This window comes from Aphis gossypii, chromosome 1 (genome assembly GCF_020184175.1).
Source record: "Aphis gossypii isolate Hap1 chromosome 1, ASM2018417v2, whole genome shotgun sequence".
NCBI lineage: Eukaryota > Metazoa > Arthropoda > Insecta > Hemiptera > Aphididae > Aphis > Aphis gossypii.
Genome location: NC_065530.1, coordinates 84,555,000 through 84,573,824, shown reverse-complemented (window position 1 = coordinate 84,573,824; position 18,825 = coordinate 84,555,000). Strand labels below are relative to the sequence as shown.

Genomic DNA, 18,825 nt, shown 5'->3' with positions numbered 1-18,825 from the left:
ATAGGTCATAATACTATGTTAAAAGAATCTTTATACTCACTACGCATATATTACAAGGTTCTATATCATTAGCAAATATTGGTGCTTTAGGAAAATATGAATGAAGTATACTTTTTACTACTTCTGGAACCAATCTCCTAGTATTATTCTCAATAGTCAAGTTTCCTGTTATCAACAAAAATAAATTACTCATTAGTCATTACTTATAAGAAAAAATGATGAATTATAAACCTACCATGAGAACATGTAATGTCTTCATTAAATCCCCATGACATGTACTCAGTATCATTTTTGTTATCAAAAGAATCGGAATCATCGTGCTTGTCTTTTTCTTCATGACTATTATCCTCAACATCATCTTCTTTGTGTTCATCATCAGTTTTCGATTCACTTTCATTTGGAATTACACATTCAGATATATTCTTGGAATTGTCTCTTTTATTACTATCATATTTTTGCTCTTCATTAGCTAATTCATCATTAACTTTTTTAGCAATAACTGAAGACAATATATTCGTCATTTCTTCTAAGACTGATTCTAATTCCAACAAGGAATAATGAAAAGGTTTGAAATCATTGAGCTTTAGAATTTTAAAAATTGATATAGAATTGTTAACAAACAAATGAGCAAGTTTCCGACATCCATCAATAGATTCCAATGTAATACCTTCCATTTTAATATAACGGCTTCGATCCTTTGACTTAAAAAATTTTTTGTCCTCAACAAAACTGCTAGATGGATCACATACTACTGACAACAATTCTGGATTAAGAGGCAGTGCTGTGTTTGGAGGTACATCATGGTTATTAACAAAATATTCAAACAATTCCAAGTACATTCGTCGCCAACTTTTTAATGAATCTTTTCCCACCCAGTAACTTTTTTCTTTATTTTCATCACTAAAAAATAAAAAATAATAACAAATTTATTACAAGGATAAAAACAGATATTATTTTATAAACACATAAGTCAATTTAAATTTGAATTAAGTATTTAATTTACAATAATTCACTATACTACCACAAAAATATTGAACTGAATGGTTAATAAGTTTTTTCAATAAAATAAAAGTATGTTTTTAACACGTTGACTGAGTATGTCTTTTTGCAATTTTCATACAGTGCGTATACCACTTTTCTAGAACTAGCTTAAGAATTTTATCCCATTTGGTCAAACGTTCAAACCGCAGATAAAAAAATATTTTAAAACACACGTTTAACAATGCTAAATAATAATAAAACAACATTCAGCAACGCGTAGTAAATAATAAACCATTTACTTTAAATATTATATATTGGACGCCAAATGGGGTCAAACGCGTTGCTGAATGACCCTCATGACGCCGATTGGCATCAATACGCAGTCAACATGTTAACTTAAATTATGACTATAGTATTAAAGCTACAGTATTAAATTTTGCATATGATAAAATTATGAAAAAAAAAATAAATAAATAAACATCAAAAATAAATAATAATTGTTTTTAAATTTAAAGATTCAATGACCATTTTCAACTATTTCATTTCATATAATTTTATATTGATAGGTAAATTAGATGTATTGATATATTATATTAGGCAGATTAAATAAATCTAATAATTATAATGAAAGTAATAATAAAACTGTGGTAACATAGTTATGGCCAGTCACATAGGCGCAATTAGGTGGGAGCTTGGGGGGTCTTAGCCCCCCCCCCCCCAAAGATTTGGCTAGTCACTTCAAATATAATTATTTCAGATATTACCAATGTTGCACATTCCATAAACAAAATAGAAACGCATTGCATTTGTTCTAACCCCCCCAAAAACTTGACCCTAGTTGTGCCAATGGCCAGTTAACTACCCACTTAAAATAAAGACTGGTTATGAATGTTTGATCGTATTTTTATTTTTAATGATTATGTCAAATTAGTATAAAATATAATATAATTAAATTATCAAACCGTACAAAAGCTACAGCTGCAATCAAATGTTAGCTATTCTTTAACTCACTAGTCCACAATTAATAACCCATCTGGTGCTGCATACAGTCACTAAAAAATCAACTTGCCTTTCATGTATTGTAAATAATTAGACATAATATATTGATTTAAAAAACATTTTACTATAGATAAATTAAGTTCTTTAGTTACGTTATACAAATATAGATACAAAATGTATCATGCAACTATAATAAAATATATAAAAATATGGAACTAGATATTTAAAATAATTTGAATTTTTATATTGCTTTTAAAGACACTTTTAATGTTATTTTTAAAATACACAGTTTAATTATAAATTTATATAAATATCATTTGATATACATTTTATTTACATAGTATATTATTTTCTATTTAAATAATAAAAAAATTCATTCTTTATTTAAATTTAATGATACTCACTCTGCATTATGATTTGGATTCCAACTATGTAAAACAGTGTTGATAGTTTTATTTTGTTCAGCAGTTAATGTTTTAGTGTATAATAAGGCACATTTATTTCTTACACATTTCCAACATAATGATGAATTTAATTTTAGCCTTGGACCTCCTTGATAAATACCATACAATTTATCTGCCTGAAAGTAAAAATTAATTGCATCAAGTCATATACATTTATCATTTATGAATGTATTTTATGCTTATTCATACTTACTAATTCTGTTCCTATGTATTTGGCTTCATGGACTTTATCAGGATCTAGTAAATCATGTTTACATAATATTGCACAATTGCTTATTTCCTTGACATTCTGATTAGGCGTAATTTTAAACCAATAGTTAAGCCATTGTAATGAAATGGCTTCCTTATTTTTTTCTTTTATAGATACAGAGTTCATTTCAGTTATTAAATTCAACATTTGTTCAACAAATACTTTATCTTTATCTTCTACATACTCTCGATTACTCTTAATATTTAATATTGTATTCTCAAAGTTATTATTACGAGCCTCTACAAGGTGAATCAGTCTTGGTGACAACTCCCAATTAGACGACTCAGTTTTTAATTTTGTTATCATGGTATGATGCATATAAACCAACATATAAGCATTGTTTGTTTGTAACATACCTTTCTGAATCTTGGGAGCTTTAGTAACTTTGGAACCATTTAATTTAAATTCATCTTCTGTACACAAATTTAGACCCTTACCCTTTAATTTTTCAACATTTTCATCATTCATTTTATACCATTCTTCAGCCGCAATGTCTTTGATATGGGCTGTAATAAAAAAAAATTCAATCTTTCTACTAAAATCTCACTATTATATGAGTTAATATTAAAAACTAACCAATATAATGACCAGAATATGCACTTGAACCTTTATGTATAAGGACTGCGCATAAATGGTACATATGCTTTTCTCTTGATGATTCATCAGAATTAACAGGTAAATTTAAATACTGAGCCATGTCTAATGTTTGTGAAAATTGTATATATGTATTTAATTTTTTTTTCTGCATTGTTTGTCTGAAAAAAATAATATATTGTAATAATTACATTATTATTTATAACAATAATATTGATTAGAAAACATACCTATCATAAACAAAACGCATTAGTTGGATATTTAGCACAGGAGGTAAAGTGGTTAAACATATTTTTCGTACAGCGTCTTGTTTACAGTTACAATGATCACAATAGTATTGATCATCTCCTGTTAGATGCTCTTCTTTTAAAAACTCTTGCAAACTTTCATTTAAGGTTTTATGGCCTTTAATATTTAAATCAAGTTCATAAAATGTTGATGGACGTGTAGATTTAGTTTTACATTTTAAACAGCTATACAAAAAAATAAAGACATTTAAAATGTTATAGGTATTATAAATATTTATGTTTACTGTTTTTAATTATTATACTTCTTATAGACATTATTTAATGATAGTACGTACGTAGTTACATATTTGTATTCGCCAAGAAAATTATCTCTAACCATATCTCTGACAGATACATCAGATTGTGTGCTAAACTTGTTTTCTAAGACTGATAGGAACAAATTTGAAAACTCCTGAAATTCAATACAATTTTAATTATTATCTAGCATCAATTAAAAAAAAATAGGTCAGCACATTTCGGTGGTGAATGTTTGATCATTGTCCCTTCGATCCTCGGACAGGATAGTGTACTTTTATTGTAGGTATTCGATTTGAATGCAATGATTGCATTCGATAAAAAACGATTCTGAGCGTACAAGGGGATCTTTTTTATTTAATTTTATTTGTTTCTATGATGATAAACTAAGCCATAATTAGTCGTTCATTGTTATTTAATATTACAAAATCATGATATTGTACATTTTTTCTGCTTTAACCGCTTTTATTTCGAGTAACGTTTCGAAAATCCAAAAATGACCTCTTTAAAGTACCAGCTCAAGAACATTACCTTTCAGAAAATATGCAACACTTATACTTTTGAGCAAGTTTAGGGGGAGAAAAAGTGTTTGTAGAATAAAAAAGAAATAAACATCATTGTAAAACCAATACATTTCTCACTCTGCTCAGAATCTAAAAACTAAATATTGTCAATATTAATTGATAAAAAAAAATTACATGAGCATCCTGTTGAAGAGCAGTATTAATTCTTAAAGTTGTGATAAAGTCTTCGGGGTCTACTGAACGTTGTTTACCAAATTGCATTAAAGCAAATACTAGTTGCAGATGACCAACACTAGTCTCTGGTACATACGAGTTTTCAATATAAAGAGACTTATTTTGACTTTCAGTTGAATCTTCTTCTGGTTTCCAATTAAATATTGCTTTTCTATAAATTAAAATAACAAGATAATTTATTATTACTATAACATTATAAGCATATTATTTTGTTATAAAGCACATTTAACCAAAATCAAACATAAAATACTAACTTAAATAATAAAATGGATGTTTACCTGAAGTTAATGTTGTGGAACCATAACTGTAAAAGACTATTGATATAACACGTTGCACCCAAGTTTTTTAAACCGACAAATTTATTATTTTGTCGTCGTTCAAGCTCTGGATCTTCGTAGTCATTAACAGGAGTACGCACTTTATCTTGAAGCCAACGTTGTTCACCAAGTCCAGATAGACAGTATGGATTGTTTTTGCAATTACGACTAAAAAACCAAAATATTATATTTAAATAGGTAATTTTAACTAAAAGTTTTATAGGTTATAAAATATCATTTATAAATTTTAACAGAGTAAGTCAGTAGGTATTATGTTATTTACAAAGTTCTTTCAGAAATGTTTAAATAGTTTTCATTTTCAATTAGTTACTACTGTATTATATTATATCAATTATGAATATTTAAATTAAATACAATTTATCTAATAAAGGTATGGAAGTAGTGCATAAGTACAGAACTATGATTGCCTATACAAATATTTTTTAATAAAACAAGAATTGAAAACTGTGCATGTTTTACTAAAAATACCTACTATAAATGGCTGAAGATTTCAAGGGGATTCAAGAATATAGTTAAAATAAATGGACATGATAAATATTGATATGGGAACTATGGAACAAAAATCTGATGAGACCCAGGGGATTTAACTCACCGGCAAGACAGAGGTTTGCAGTTGGGCAGCCCGATGCGATATGCTTTAAGTACATGGTCGAATTCGATGTTGTTTGGGTGTATGTTTTCCGCCCATGCCCACTGACTCTTTCTCTCATGATCTTTCTTCTTGGACATATCGTGCCACCCTCCACATACGACGAAGAAGCACGAAGACCTAAGGGCCTAAAACAGATCCGTCAACCGGTAAGTATAATCTGATTTGGCAATGACAACGTCGATATGATAAGCGTCGCGAGCAAACCGTACCAAATCACTGCTACTCAGTCGTCGTCGTCGTAACTGAGGAGATTAAAAATCTTCACAATAATTTTAATCTTCAACACTAAACTCGAAGTTCGCGCGTCCGGTCGGATGATGGGATAAAACGTCGACACCAACAATAGTTACTTTATTCTGTTTGCAGCCAATAACCACTACTGAGCACAGTTTCACATTTATACAACGACGGTAATAATTTGAGTTGTTATAATGCTAATGTTGTTGTTGTTGTCGTTGTACGGCCGTTTGGTAACACAACGCGAGTTAACATATTTTTGTCGATTTAAAATAACCAAAAACCACCAACTACACTATAGTAATATTACCGTAATACCGTGAAGCCGATAGATATTGGTTTTTCAGAAATATAATCAAACCGATATTTTTATTAATATCACACATAAATATACTTGGATATATATATATGCTTGTGTATGTGTGTAGGTCGGTATATTTATTACAATAATATCATTATTCCATAGCTGTTATCTAGGGGTTCTCAAATTCCGCGTACAGGACGTATGGTTCAGGCAGGCACACATTCAGCGTTGCCAACCTCTTTTGCTTGTCGTACTATTCTAGCTTACAGCTTACTACAAATTGGAACTTCGGACTTAAGGAGTCAGTTCTATAGATCTATAGAAGTATCGAGTATACTAAGTATGGTGCTCAAGTATCTAACGAAAAATGTATGGTACATGAATATTCTCCTACCTAAACACGTAATATTTTATACTGCATACATCGCAGATGTTCGAGCATAGCGCATACATTCAGACCATTCAATGCTTCTACTCTGATTCGGTCGGACTCACAGATAATGAAAGAAAATACCATGAGAGAAATGGGAAATGGGAATGGAATGGATGGTGAGCTAGGAAGCAGTGAAAACAGTCTCTCGCTGGAAATCAATTTACAATAATATAATTGTAGAAAATTATCTGTATGCTTATCGTTGGTAATGCGTAACAGTGTAACAGTATCGTGACTCGCAATATCATATTTTATTCCAACTTGTTTATATTTTTTTTTAGCAATAGAGCAAAACTATCACTATACAGCTATAATTAGTATAATTATAGAACTAGGTAGGTATTTATAATTTTCAACATTGATCGTAACTCGTAGCTATAGGTATATCGTTATGTAGGTATTCGGCAAGCCTCCGCCATGATGATTATCAAGAATATAAACCTAACCTAGTTAACCATGACTACCGCCAAAAACAAAATCAACAACTTGAACTATTACAAAAACGAAAAATATTGCTATCTAAATAATGAAATGTATTATGACATTTATTCGGTTTCCCGATTTTTAGGTATTTTTTCTGCGGACATATTATCTGGTTGCATGGCAAACACAAATAGAATAAATAATTAGGTACACGAAAATAAGTTTTTGTGAGGATTATCCGACTGAATTTTTGACCAAATATTTTTTTTCTCAACCATTTTGAAGGGAGGTATCTCATTGAGAGACTTATATGTCAAAATCATAGTTATAGATAAGTACCTAGTTAATAAATTGGGTGGGTCTATTTTCCTCCAAAAAAATAAAATTAACTTTTGACCATTTTCCTCAAAATTCCAATAAATAAAATAATAAAATAGTATATAATATTATATTATATGTTTGGATTTTATTTATAAAATAAAAATGTTCTTTAAAATATGAATGGAATGACCACACGCATTGGTAGTTCGTAAAAATGAAGATGATAATTTTGCCCAAATAAGTGGTGGAAATGTAGTATTTTCTGAAATGTATACGTGTCTGTTCACATTTAGTTCTTGAACTAAACCAAGACTTTGAATTTTTTGAAACCACGATTGTGTCAGAAATCAGAATAATTTCTGCTCTATCTTTATAATACGGAACGCAACACTGGCTAAACGCTAAAATATTGGAGGAAAATGGAAATCAACCTTTTTTTGGGCGAAAATGGACAGTGGAGGAAACCGTACCTATCTCGTTTTAGTAGGAAAATGGCTACGACCAATAAACTCTTTCTACTATCTAATAATGGGAAAAATTTACCCAGGTCCCCGAAGATCAGAAATCTAGAACGACCCAAATCAGTACGATACAATAAACCTTAAAAGGCCAATGCGTCGTATCCTCGTGTTTAAAATTTACAAAAATATTTGGTTAGGACAGTATTAAAACGTTTATAATTTATTTCAAAATTAAAATTGTACTTTTACCTTTAAATTTAGTAAAAGGTAAATTCATTCTACATTAGGTTAGGTATTAAAAATAACAAAGTAAAATTGTAAAACATAATATTTTTTTATGATATACCTACGTTATAGTCAGACGGATAAAACATTTGAAAACCATGCGACTGTGTGAGAATAAGTAAAAAAAAAGCTGAAAGCTTGTCGTCAGCAGTGGAGTAACAAAAAAATTTTGGCCCCCCGCAAAAATAAAAAATGGCCCCCTAAAATAATGTTGTATTAATTATAACCCTATAGCGGCCCCAAATTACCTCGGGCCCCCGTCAAAACGCGGGGCCTGCGGGCTGCGTGTCCTGAGTTACGTCACTGGTCATCAGTCGTACAGGTAGGTAATCATCTACCTAAAGTCCTAAAATCAGGTTATCTAGGTACCTATTCAGCTAGGTATCACTAGGAGATCAAACTAAAATAGACAACAAATATAATATTTTAAAAAACAAACTACTATTCTTCATGACTAATGTTGGGTTTTATTAGTCCATTTTGAATTTTACAAAACTATTTTTTATGATTTCTACGCGGAGGTCTGACCTTCGCCACAAAAAATTCCCCCGTGGAACTTTTCCGCTGACAGTGTTAACGACAAAACCTTTTAACAACAGTGGTGAATACCGAAAAGCATGGGAGTAGGTAAAGAGGAGATGTTTTGGGTGTTCAAACACGAAAACCCACCGAAATTAAAGATAAAACAATTTTATTATAAATATTGTGAATTAAATTTAATGCATATCTAGAATCTAGACCAAAGCCTCTTCCAAAAATATTTCATACCTACGTCCATGCTGAAAAGTTTAACCTTAAAACCTTCCCCAAAAATATATGTATACCTAATATGTATCATTAATTTACATGGTTCAAGATATAATATCTTAAACCGTGTTAATTTATAACATTACAGCAATAATTATTTTATTACACTCGACATTTTTCACACATATATGCCTGAATGGTCTGATTACACATTGTAGGTACTTACATTTTAAAACATCGATTCAAATCAGATCTATTTTATCAACCCAAACCTCTATTCACGAATTTGCGACATTCATTTCCAGTTTTACCGCTCTGTTTTGTGGAATGTGGACAAATTCACAGCTACATTTGCTAAGGTCATCTCTTACAGACTTTAGTCTTAGCTTGAGTTTTATAATGGAAATCTATATATTGATGGCTGCTTATATAGTTATAATTACATTTGTAAATGTACTTAAGTGAAAAGTATACCTAACCACTATGTGTAATTATTAGTTCACATAATAAGACAATTTGCTTTGTTCGTTATTACACATATTTGTTAAGGTCCAAATCAAAAATTGAACTATTCATTTTTGTTATATCACGTATATGTAAGAATAAGAGATCAATAGGTATACGATTCACCATTTTTCTTCACTACTCACTATTGCTGAAAATATATTTATTTCAAAATAAAAATTATACAATTATATGAAAATCTTTTTGTGAATAGAGCAGAGTAGAACACACACATAATAATAAGATATACTACAGAGAAATCAACTCACAATTTTGAGATCTAAAAATTATATTTAAAATAAATATAATGTGGCTGTGCTATCTAGCGGAGAAATTGAGCGACATATCAAATGTTGAAAACTTCAAACCGACAGCGGTAGGAGGCGTTAGTATTCTAACAACGAACACAATATACGATTTTCATACCAGTGGATTCGTTTAGATCCAAACACATATTATATAGGTATTTCAAAAACTTTACTTTTGATACTTGATATTTTTTTGACGAAGTACAATCAATACTTACTATACAAACAGAATTGAGAATAGTTACTTTCTTGACGACTGATTGACACATGATAACTCAGTGGGGTAGTTAAGGGGGGTTATAGGGGCTATAACCCCTAGATGGGAAATGGTATTGTCATTGGAGTAGTTCCATGTCAAACTTTTCGAAAAGTTATAAACTAGTACAAATTGCATTCCAGTTTGAGATCAGAACTGCTCTAGACAGGGATTGTTTAGTGGTTTAATCTGTTTTAAAAAAGTTTCGGAGGCTAAATATTGGTTCAATACAAAATGACAAGCAGTGGTGATTCGACGCATGCATGGTAAATTTATTATTAAGAATGCATGCTCAATTAAGGATGAAATTGTTCGGTGAACTACTAACAGTTATCCATATTCTAGGATTTAGATTGTCTAGATCAGATAGTACAATTAATAAGCAGAAATAAAAATAAAAATCCCTAAAATATAATATTGTGTTAAAATATAACATTAACTTATATAATTATAGAAAAATTAAAAAATTAAAAATCAACGAAAATGCTATGTACAGTTTTAAAAATGTTTTTATATATAAATTAGTATATAAATAATTAATAATATTATTATAAACTATAATACTTTATAATATTAAAATACATAACAGTGATATATTTGTTTTGTTTAATAAATACTAAATAGATAAGCAGTTCATTATAAAAATATAATTTATGTTTATAATTACTGAATAAAATAATTATATTAAAAATGTTTGTTTAGTCTGTGATAAAATATCAGATAATCTTTTTAAATCATTTTGTAAACTAGTTGTTTCTTCTACATTTTTATTACTTCTATGAACAATTTGTAGCAAATTCAAATACTCTGCTTCACTGAAGTCGGCTCCTTTTTCAAGTATTTCTTCCAGTATTTCCTATACATAAAAGAATAATTTTAGAATTAAAAATTTTTATTTCTTTATTGTGTTTACCTTTGGAGTGCAAAGTAATAATTCATAATAATGAACTGTTTTTTCTAAAGTAACTTGTGATGCCCCTAACATTGCAGCTATGTTGTATTTTAGCATTGTAATATCACGTATTATTTTTCTAATTGCAATTTCATCAACTGTCTCTATATTGCGAGTATAGTTTACTAAACTCTTGGCCATTATTTCACCAAGTCCTTCAAAAATATATTGAGATTTACTGTTTGAAATTGCATTCAACATGGCTTCGTGCAAAGATGATACAGATTGATTAAGATCCAACACTTTTGGTTCTGTTGTGTTTCCAATAGCCGATTCAAAACTAGGTAATAGATAGTAAATACTTTGAGCGCGTACCTAAAATTTCAAACAAATTTATAATTTATGTACTATAAACAAAAAATTTAATTTAAAAGTCAGTTATTATAACTTCTGAGTTTGGTTATTAGTATTTAATGGAATTTTTTTTTATACTTTTATTGATCAATTTTCAAAAATGAAGTGGTAAAAATGCTTCTAAAATTAGCAAAAAAGTTATTTTTTATGTTCTTTTAAGAAGGATTATTATATATTTTTGGTATTCACCTAAGTTGTGTATTTTATCCAGTGAATATAAAGTTAAAAAGAATTAAAAAATAAAAAAAATAATAGTAATTAGAGATTGATTGAAAATGTATTTGTTTTTTCTATAACAATAAATTGATATAAGTAATTTAAAATATTAGTCAAACATACTCTAGATCTGACATTAGAAGATTATTGTTTGAGGGGTGATATTTACATCTAAAAGTTAATCATCAAAGCTAATATATATCATACAATGGAAATTTAATCCATTTGATAGTTGATACATGAACTTATAATAAAATATATAGATGAATAGATTTATGTAATATAAATTTTAAAAATATATTACATAAAATCTGAGCCATACTCATAAGTTTATTTAGTCCACATACATTTTGGAAGATGATGAATCTATGGGGACTACATACAGCCTTACTTTATTGTTATATAGTATATACTGTGGTAGGGATGGCAAATCCTTAGCACTTGAAAAAATTTGGAGGATACGGAAAAAAATTGAAATATTTTTACTACATAATATATTATACAATATTTTTTATGGCACGCTCAAAAAAAAACAAAGGTGATTTTTGGTACGTAGTGTTCAAAAGGTTTATCACCCCTGTAGTATAGCAATGTATAGTTTATAAATACATTTAGTAAATATTTAATCACTTTTTTTAAACAACAAACTGATTATTTTATGAAGAATTATTAAATTACTTTTAACAATATTTAAGCAACAATAGAAACAATATAGCAATAATAAATTTGAATGCAACCAAAGTTATAGAGTTCATAATTCTAATTAAATATGATATATAAAGCAGTATAACAATACTTACTTCTAAATAAAGGTACAAAAGAATATTATCTGAAATCTCTAGGAAATCTTTACCCAGTTGGTGTAAAGTTTCAACTAGTGACAATGGTAAATTATTATTGTCCGCTTTAGAAGTGTTCAATTTGGGGACTAAATAATGTTTTGATTCTGGATTTGAAATCTCATTTAATTTTTTTCCAAACCATTCCTATATGAAATAAAGTATTATTATAAATTATAAAATAAAAATAAATTTTAACTGTCAATTATAAAAAAAAAAAAACTATAAACTTGCCATGCTTTCCAAAAGATGTGCCAAACACCTAAGCTGATTTATATCTGAAACACTGGTTACTTTAAAATCATTTCCTTCCAAGTTCTCAAACAATTTATCAGCTTCTTGGGTATATCGTTTTAGTTCATCAACTGAACTTTTTTTTGACTTGTTTTCATATTCTCTTCTCACCCAGTTATGAGATTGTCTAAAATTATTTATATTAAATTTTATATTTTATTCATGTGCAGAGCTGTAACTAAATTTTACAGTGTTTATTTTATGACTTCTAATCATTAAATTAAAATAGTATTTTTATATTATTTTATTCAAATTGCATATAATCAATTTTTCTTATTATATGAATTTTCTATGCTGTTAGTGAATGTCTAATAATATATTTAACTATTTTAACTTAATTGTGTATCAACAGCACATTCTTGTAAAGAAACCTAAGTATTATGAAATGTGGAGATTTGTTATAAATTATATTAAAGTAATGACCACTAATAAATGTTTATTGAAAATGCTTATATGTAAATAATATTGTTTTTTTTTTTTTTACATGCAAATGTATTGCTCCTTTTAAATGAAATTATTAAAAATCAAACTTTTAAGATAATTTATATTATAATACATTAAAAATATTATTTATGTACATTTTGATGTTTTAGAATAAGTATACATATTTTAATTTGTATTTTGTCGATTTTTAATACATAAGTGCAATCATACTATAAATTGTTATTTCATTAATTAATATTCAGTTCTGTGCCTGGTAACTAACATGATTTAAATATTATATTAACAACAGACAATATTTCTTACTTAAGGTAGTCAACTAAATCATGTTTCTGAATCCACAAATAACTAACTAGCTTGGTAGTATTATCACATGATTTAATATTGGAAGTAAATAAACTATCACAAGTTTCTTTATAGCTTCTACTAATGCTAACCATGATCATTAAGAAATGGGATGCATATTCTGGCATAGTTATGACCAACTTTTTTATTTGACAAATATTATTCCATATGCTTACAGTACTCTAAAACAAAACAATTTTAAAATTAACATTTTAATTAATTTAAATAACTTTTAACTTTTAATTATATTATTTACTGATAATAATGGTCTAGAAATGATTAACTCCTGAATTTGTTCTGGTGTAGTAATTGAATGCCAAGCATCAGCTTGCTTGGTAATTGATTCGACTGTAGTTGCTACTTTACTGTGTTGACGATCAAGAAAAACTGTTCTAATGTATTCATTAAGCCATAAGCTTAAAGTACATGTACTCCTTAAAAAAATTATGTTTTAGATTTATGAATAATTATACACATAAGAATAATTTTTTTTGTTATTTTAAATAGTCATCAATTTCTAAGGCTCCCTTACATGTTTATTGATTGTTCAATTTGTTGTATAAACATTGTGAGTGGTTCATATATATAAATGATATTATCTGAACTTGATGTGCAAATCATTGTTTGTGTCTGTGTTATACTGGTAAAAGGTCTCTACAAAATACATATAATTATTATTACTTTTTGACTACCATATATAATAAAAATAAAATACATAAATATAATTTAATAAGACATATCTTTGTTTGGCAATACTTTATAAAATATTACAAATAAGTTTTTGGAATACATCTGTAAAAATAAATTATCATAAAGTATGTAACTTTATCTAATATGATATGAAGTAATATGGATTTTACTTGATTACTTTTATCAACAGTCATTAAGATTTGCTGATTTTATGTTACATTAGACCAAAATGGTATAAGTCTTTAAATGTAAGTTATTTATGAAGTAAAACTTATCTATGTTATATTGTTATTGAATTTAATATAATATTTATTTTAATACATAATTTATGGTGTGGCAACTTACAAAGATTATAATTACAATTGTAAAAGCTGTTAATTCACAAATAGACAATTAAAAAAAAATTTAAATAATTTTGATAATATTTCCTTACATAATATCTTAATAATTTTTATACTGAATAATATAAAAAGATGTGATTATTTTTTAATCTGTTTAACTTATTAGTATAAAAATTATAAATTTCATTTTGAAAAAGGAAAACATAATAATAATTAATAATAATTATTAGTAATATTCAGAATCTCTCAAGTAGTTTTAAATATTATTTTAATAATGTATTGTTAAAAAAACTTGTAAACATGGGTTAAGAGAATGAATTAAAACAAAAAATGAAGCAATCTTAAAAAAATAATAATAAGTGGCTATAAGATATTACACATAAATTAATTAATTTAACTGATAGTTTACAAATGCGTAATTTAGACATTTATCATTATAATGTATTTTAATGGTAACTTTTATTTTAATATTTTGAATTTTCAGTAACATAACTTTTTTACTATACCAACACTGCTTCAATTTCATAAGTGTCAGTAAACAAAAATATATTAAATACTTACTTCTAATATATCAGAAGAACTTTCAAAAGCATTTGAAAACTTAAAAAGACATTGTTTTGGTCTAAAATATATAGAATATATATTATAACATATATTTGTTTTAAAATGTAGTAAATGTAATACATAAATAAATATTTACCTTTGAATTTTTTTCTTTGAAAAAAAAACATTCAGATCAATATTACTAAAAATTGGTGTAGATTTTATAACTAAATCTGAATGACTATTTACATCCAAATAATTACTTAAGAACATTTGCACCTAAAAGCATTACATTTTATTATAACTTAATGAAGTACAACTAACATTATGTATGTATTATACATTATTAATTATTTATTGAATATTAAATAATTTGTGAAGCACATTTATATCTGGAAAATAAACTGAATAAATACTTACTGAAAATAATATAAAGGTTTCTAAACAGTTTACTTACAATAGACTCAATGTTTTCCCAGACATATTTAAGATCATATTTGTTGACATTGGCAAGTAGTTTTTGATCAACAATATTATCTACGCTGAACAAAAAGAGCTGATGTGCATCAACAACTGAATAAAATTGTAAAATGACTCCATTTACTAAAGTTACTAATTGTTCTCCAGAATTTTTTGATTGGTTTGAAGTTGATATTTGTTTAGTAGTTTTTTCAACAATTTCAACTAATTGTGTTTGCATTGTAGATTTCAATTTCTTAAATTGAATATAATACATAGTGTCAAAGGTTAATGAATATGAATCAAATATTTTAAAATAAAATTAATAATACTTACTTCAATAGTATCATTTAACTTAAAAAGTATGGCAAGGCACTCAACAGCTATAGGGACAAATTTTTCAGTATCAAGCTCATTAATATCAGTCTCATTATTTTCATTTAAAATGTCTCTATAATCAATTAGAAACAAATAAATAAGTAAAAGTATGTCAAAATGAATTTAAATACTTGTGTGTAGTAATTTGTGGGATATATTTGTATGATCTTCTTGTACTTTGTCCAAATGAAGAATTGTATCCATCTGACCCAGTACGACGAAATGATTTAGCAGATTGTGGTGAAATCACATAAATATGATTCATCAATTCATCTAATAATCTATTGTACAGAGCCTAATAAACAAAAATATTTATAAAAATAAAGCTGTAAAATATTAAATGCATACATTATAGCCTATAGGTATCTCAATGTGGTTTTATCTTTATTTGCTACTAGTATAATAAGCATACTATTAAATATAATAGTAAATCTTTTATATTATATTGGAACCTTAAATCATAAATGTTTGAAAATAAAAATTATTTATGAAGGTTAAACTACTCTGTTATATCTATTACAAGTTTTAATTGTATTTAATAATGTGTATTACTTGTTTTTTGTGTTTCAATTCAATTCTTAATTCATTTAATGCGTCTATATTTTTCAAATCATTATTACTTATTTGTAATGTATCCATCAACAATTTAGTACATTGTAGATATTGATTTTTTGATTCTAACACGTTCAATTGAAAAGGTACTTCTTTAATTTGTTCACTAAATAAAATATATTATATAAAATACTTAATTAATAGGTATACACAATAATTAGTAATTTAAATATATTCCTTACATTTGAGTCAATTGTGTTAGCATGTGATGTTGTTCAATACTTTCAACATAAAATTTTCTTAGCTCATCTCGTTTACATCGTAATAATGTTTTACATGCAAGAAGCTTTTGCTTAGCAGCTTGAACTCGTTCTCTCGATAAATTAATTTCACTAGAGACTGATGTAAATAAATGCATTACACGAGCAAGATTTTGATGTTCCATAGAAATCAATTCCTCTAATTTTTGATCACATCGCTTATATTCTCTTTCTAATGCAGTTTTTTCAATTTCACGATGTTCATTAGATTCAGTAGCAGACAATGCTCGAATCATGGTCATTAGTAATCCGCTCTATGAAATATATAACAAACAGGTAAGTATTATTTTAATTTATAATTTATACAAAGAAAAATGCAATCATGAAGTTATCCAAAAATTGTAATGTGTACATTTTTGAAGGGAACTATACATATAGTATAGACATACAAAACAAAAAGTCATTGAGTTTACTAGATTAAAATTAAATAATATAACATAACATTTAAGTTTAGGTATATATTATGTCACATTGATAATTTAAGTGTAGTATGATACCATATTATTAAAACTGCTTTATTAATTATTATTCAATATAAAATATAATTAAAATGGTAAAAGAATGTTAGTATAATACAACTAATTTGTAAATTTAAATATATATATAAGTGTAAGCGTATTCTATAAACTTATAGGTGAGTTAATTTGAATTATAAGTGCTTACAGTTTCCTTTGGAGTCTTAATGCCCCTCGGTGGTTTACTTGGTGGATTTGCCATGGTAAAGGTTAGTAAAAATTAATTTTAGAAAACTATGTAAATATTTTATTTTATTTTTTTAAAACTATAATATAATGACTAAAATGTTTTGTGCCCGATAATATTAAAAATTAAACGTGAAATCAAGTTTCAAAAAGCAAATGATTGGCAAACATAATATATATATATATATATGTATTTTTCAATTGTTATAAATAACAATCAATATTATAGAATAAAAAACAATTTTGTAAATTTTAATGTTTTAAAATAATAAATTCCCGAAAAAATTCGGTGATCACCGATCACCAATTATTTTGATCACTATTATCTTTTACACACGGGTTGTGATAAACACTTGTTTGAAAAATGATAAGGCTCTGATAAAGACTACAAATTTAAAAAAAAATGCTACCAACTGACAGTTAATATCAAATTTACTGTTTGCATAAAATGTACATCAATTAATCCAATTGTTTGAAGTTGGATAATGGACATTGTACACTAAGACTATAGTATACTGTCTTTTATGGTTTTAGTACAATGATCATAATCCTAATTCCTAACTCAAACTTTACTAATTACTAATTTATTATGCTTTAGTTCGAATGTTCGAAACATTCAAAGGTAGTCACTAAATCAACTCTAAGCCATGATACAAATAACTAAATTAGTTAAAGGCTATAAGTATAACAATATTTATAGTTAACGATTGTCTAATTAATGTATATTCCACAGAACCGTCTAGACGTGGGTTATGGCCTACGATGAATTTTAGATCTCTGTTGTGCAGTAAAATAAATGGCTTGATTTAAATCTAATATTATCAATATATGTGACGAAGTGTCGTCGCTGGACGGTTTCTTCACAAAATATAGAATAAATCAATATGTAATGTTGGAATTTAATTTATTCTTTGACTACAGTAGCATAAACAATGTTATGATTAACCGTTGTTCATGAACAGCAGCCAAGACATTAGAAAACAACCCTGACTAATTGTAGCAAATGAAGTGATTTTAGAAAGCTTTATTATTTTAATTTAAAAGCATCATGTGACTAATTTATTTTTAGAGATGTAGTCGTTGCACTTAATATTAATTAGTTCATATTATTGTTTAGAACTATAATAATATTTATTTAGTAATCAATACATGTTATAAATAAATAATATTGTTTTTATAAATAATTATAAACTACGAATGGGTAACAAAAAAAAACCGTTCAACAAATATTTAATTTTGTACTCTAACCAATAATGTAACTACTTACTACTATCTTAGGGGGGCTAATTTTATTTATAGCCCCATGTCAAAACTAAACCAAAGGGAAAACATTTTTTTTTTTTTTTGGTGGGGCTACGAGTAGTTTTTTTTTGTCCTCAAATCCATCCTAGTTGCACCTATGACTTTAACCCTAAGATGATATATAAATCAAAGTTGTTTGGTTTTTTCAGTTATCATAATTGCATTGCAGTTTATAATACATCATTGAAATTATACTGAAAGTTGATCGTTTTGGTACAAGACAAATTCCCGACATTTTGTC

General features: G+C 27.0%; 2 protein-coding genes and 1 long non-coding RNA gene across 4 annotated transcripts in view; 1 reads left to right on the top strand and 2 right to left on the bottom strand.

Annotated features, from left to right (window-relative positions):
• LOC114132450 (ubiquitin carboxyl-terminal hydrolase 48-like) overlaps positions 1-6,174 on the bottom strand; it is a 42,447-nt gene extending 36,273 nt beyond the window's left edge. Inside the window, exons 1-12 of one of the 2 annotated variants that reach the window (XM_050205122.1) lie at positions 5,788-6,173; positions 5,519-5,703; positions 4,867-5,073; positions 4,529-4,739; positions 3,872-3,987; positions 3,519-3,761; positions 3,271-3,449; positions 2,638-3,200; positions 2,385-2,560; positions 668-900; positions 236-538; positions 41-165 (exon numbers count right to left, since the gene is read on the bottom strand). In XM_050205122.1, the coding sequence (XP_050061079.1) occupies positions 41-165; positions 236-538; positions 668-900; positions 2,385-2,560; positions 2,638-3,200; positions 3,271-3,449; positions 3,519-3,761; positions 3,872-3,987; positions 4,529-4,739; positions 4,867-5,073; positions 5,519-5,655 (2,493 nt within the window). In that variant the 5' untranslated portion in view covers positions 5,656-5,703; positions 5,788-6,173. Of the gene's footprint in view, positions 1-40; positions 166-235; positions 901-2,384; positions 2,561-2,637; positions 3,201-3,270; positions 3,450-3,518; positions 3,762-3,871; positions 3,988-4,528; positions 4,740-4,866; positions 5,074-5,518; positions 5,704-5,787 lie in introns of both variants that reach the window. The other variant, XM_027997946.2, reaches the window with a different exon arrangement.
• Positions 6,175-6,194: 20 nt separating this feature from the next.
• LOC126551539 (uncharacterized) lies at positions 6,195-6,655 on the top strand. The gene is made up of 2 exons (XR_007605466.1): positions 6,195-6,488; positions 6,550-6,655. It is a non-coding gene; the product is annotated as an uncharacterized LOC126551539 (long non-coding RNA).
• Positions 6,656-10,348: 3,693 nt separating this feature from the next.
• LOC114132252 (exocyst complex component 4) lies at positions 10,349-17,587 on the bottom strand. Its single transcript, XM_027997661.2, has 15 exons — positions 17,245-17,587; positions 16,504-16,835; positions 16,262-16,427; positions 15,841-16,004; positions 15,668-15,782; positions 15,330-15,587; positions 15,030-15,151; positions 14,891-14,951; positions 13,831-13,952; positions 13,555-13,732; positions 13,260-13,480; positions 12,453-12,639; positions 12,180-12,365; positions 10,771-11,124; positions 10,349-10,713 (listed from the first exon to the last, which is right to left on the bottom strand). The coding sequence occupies exons 1-15, from the start codon at positions 17,296-17,298 to the stop codon at positions 10,537-10,539; spliced, it is 2,697 nt and encodes an 898-aa protein (XP_027853462.2). The 5' UTR covers positions 17,299-17,587; the 3' UTR covers positions 10,349-10,536.
• Between the last annotated feature and the right edge of the window lie 1,238 nt (positions 17,588-18,825).

Bases quoted from the DNA above. Each gene is read 5' to 3' on its own strand.
- LOC114132252 (XM_027997661.2), bottom strand. From the start codon at position 17,298: ATGGCAAATCCACCAAGTAAACCACCGAGGGGCATTAAGACTCCAAAG. The intron at 15,783-15,840 runs GTATTTAAATTC...AATTGATTATAG, and splicing joins CCACAAATTACTACACACAA to AGACATTTTAAATGAAAATA. The intron at 15,152-15,329 runs GTAAGTAAACTG...TAATGCTTTTAG, and splicing joins GGGAAAACATTGAGTCTATT to GTGCAAATGTTCTTAAGTAA.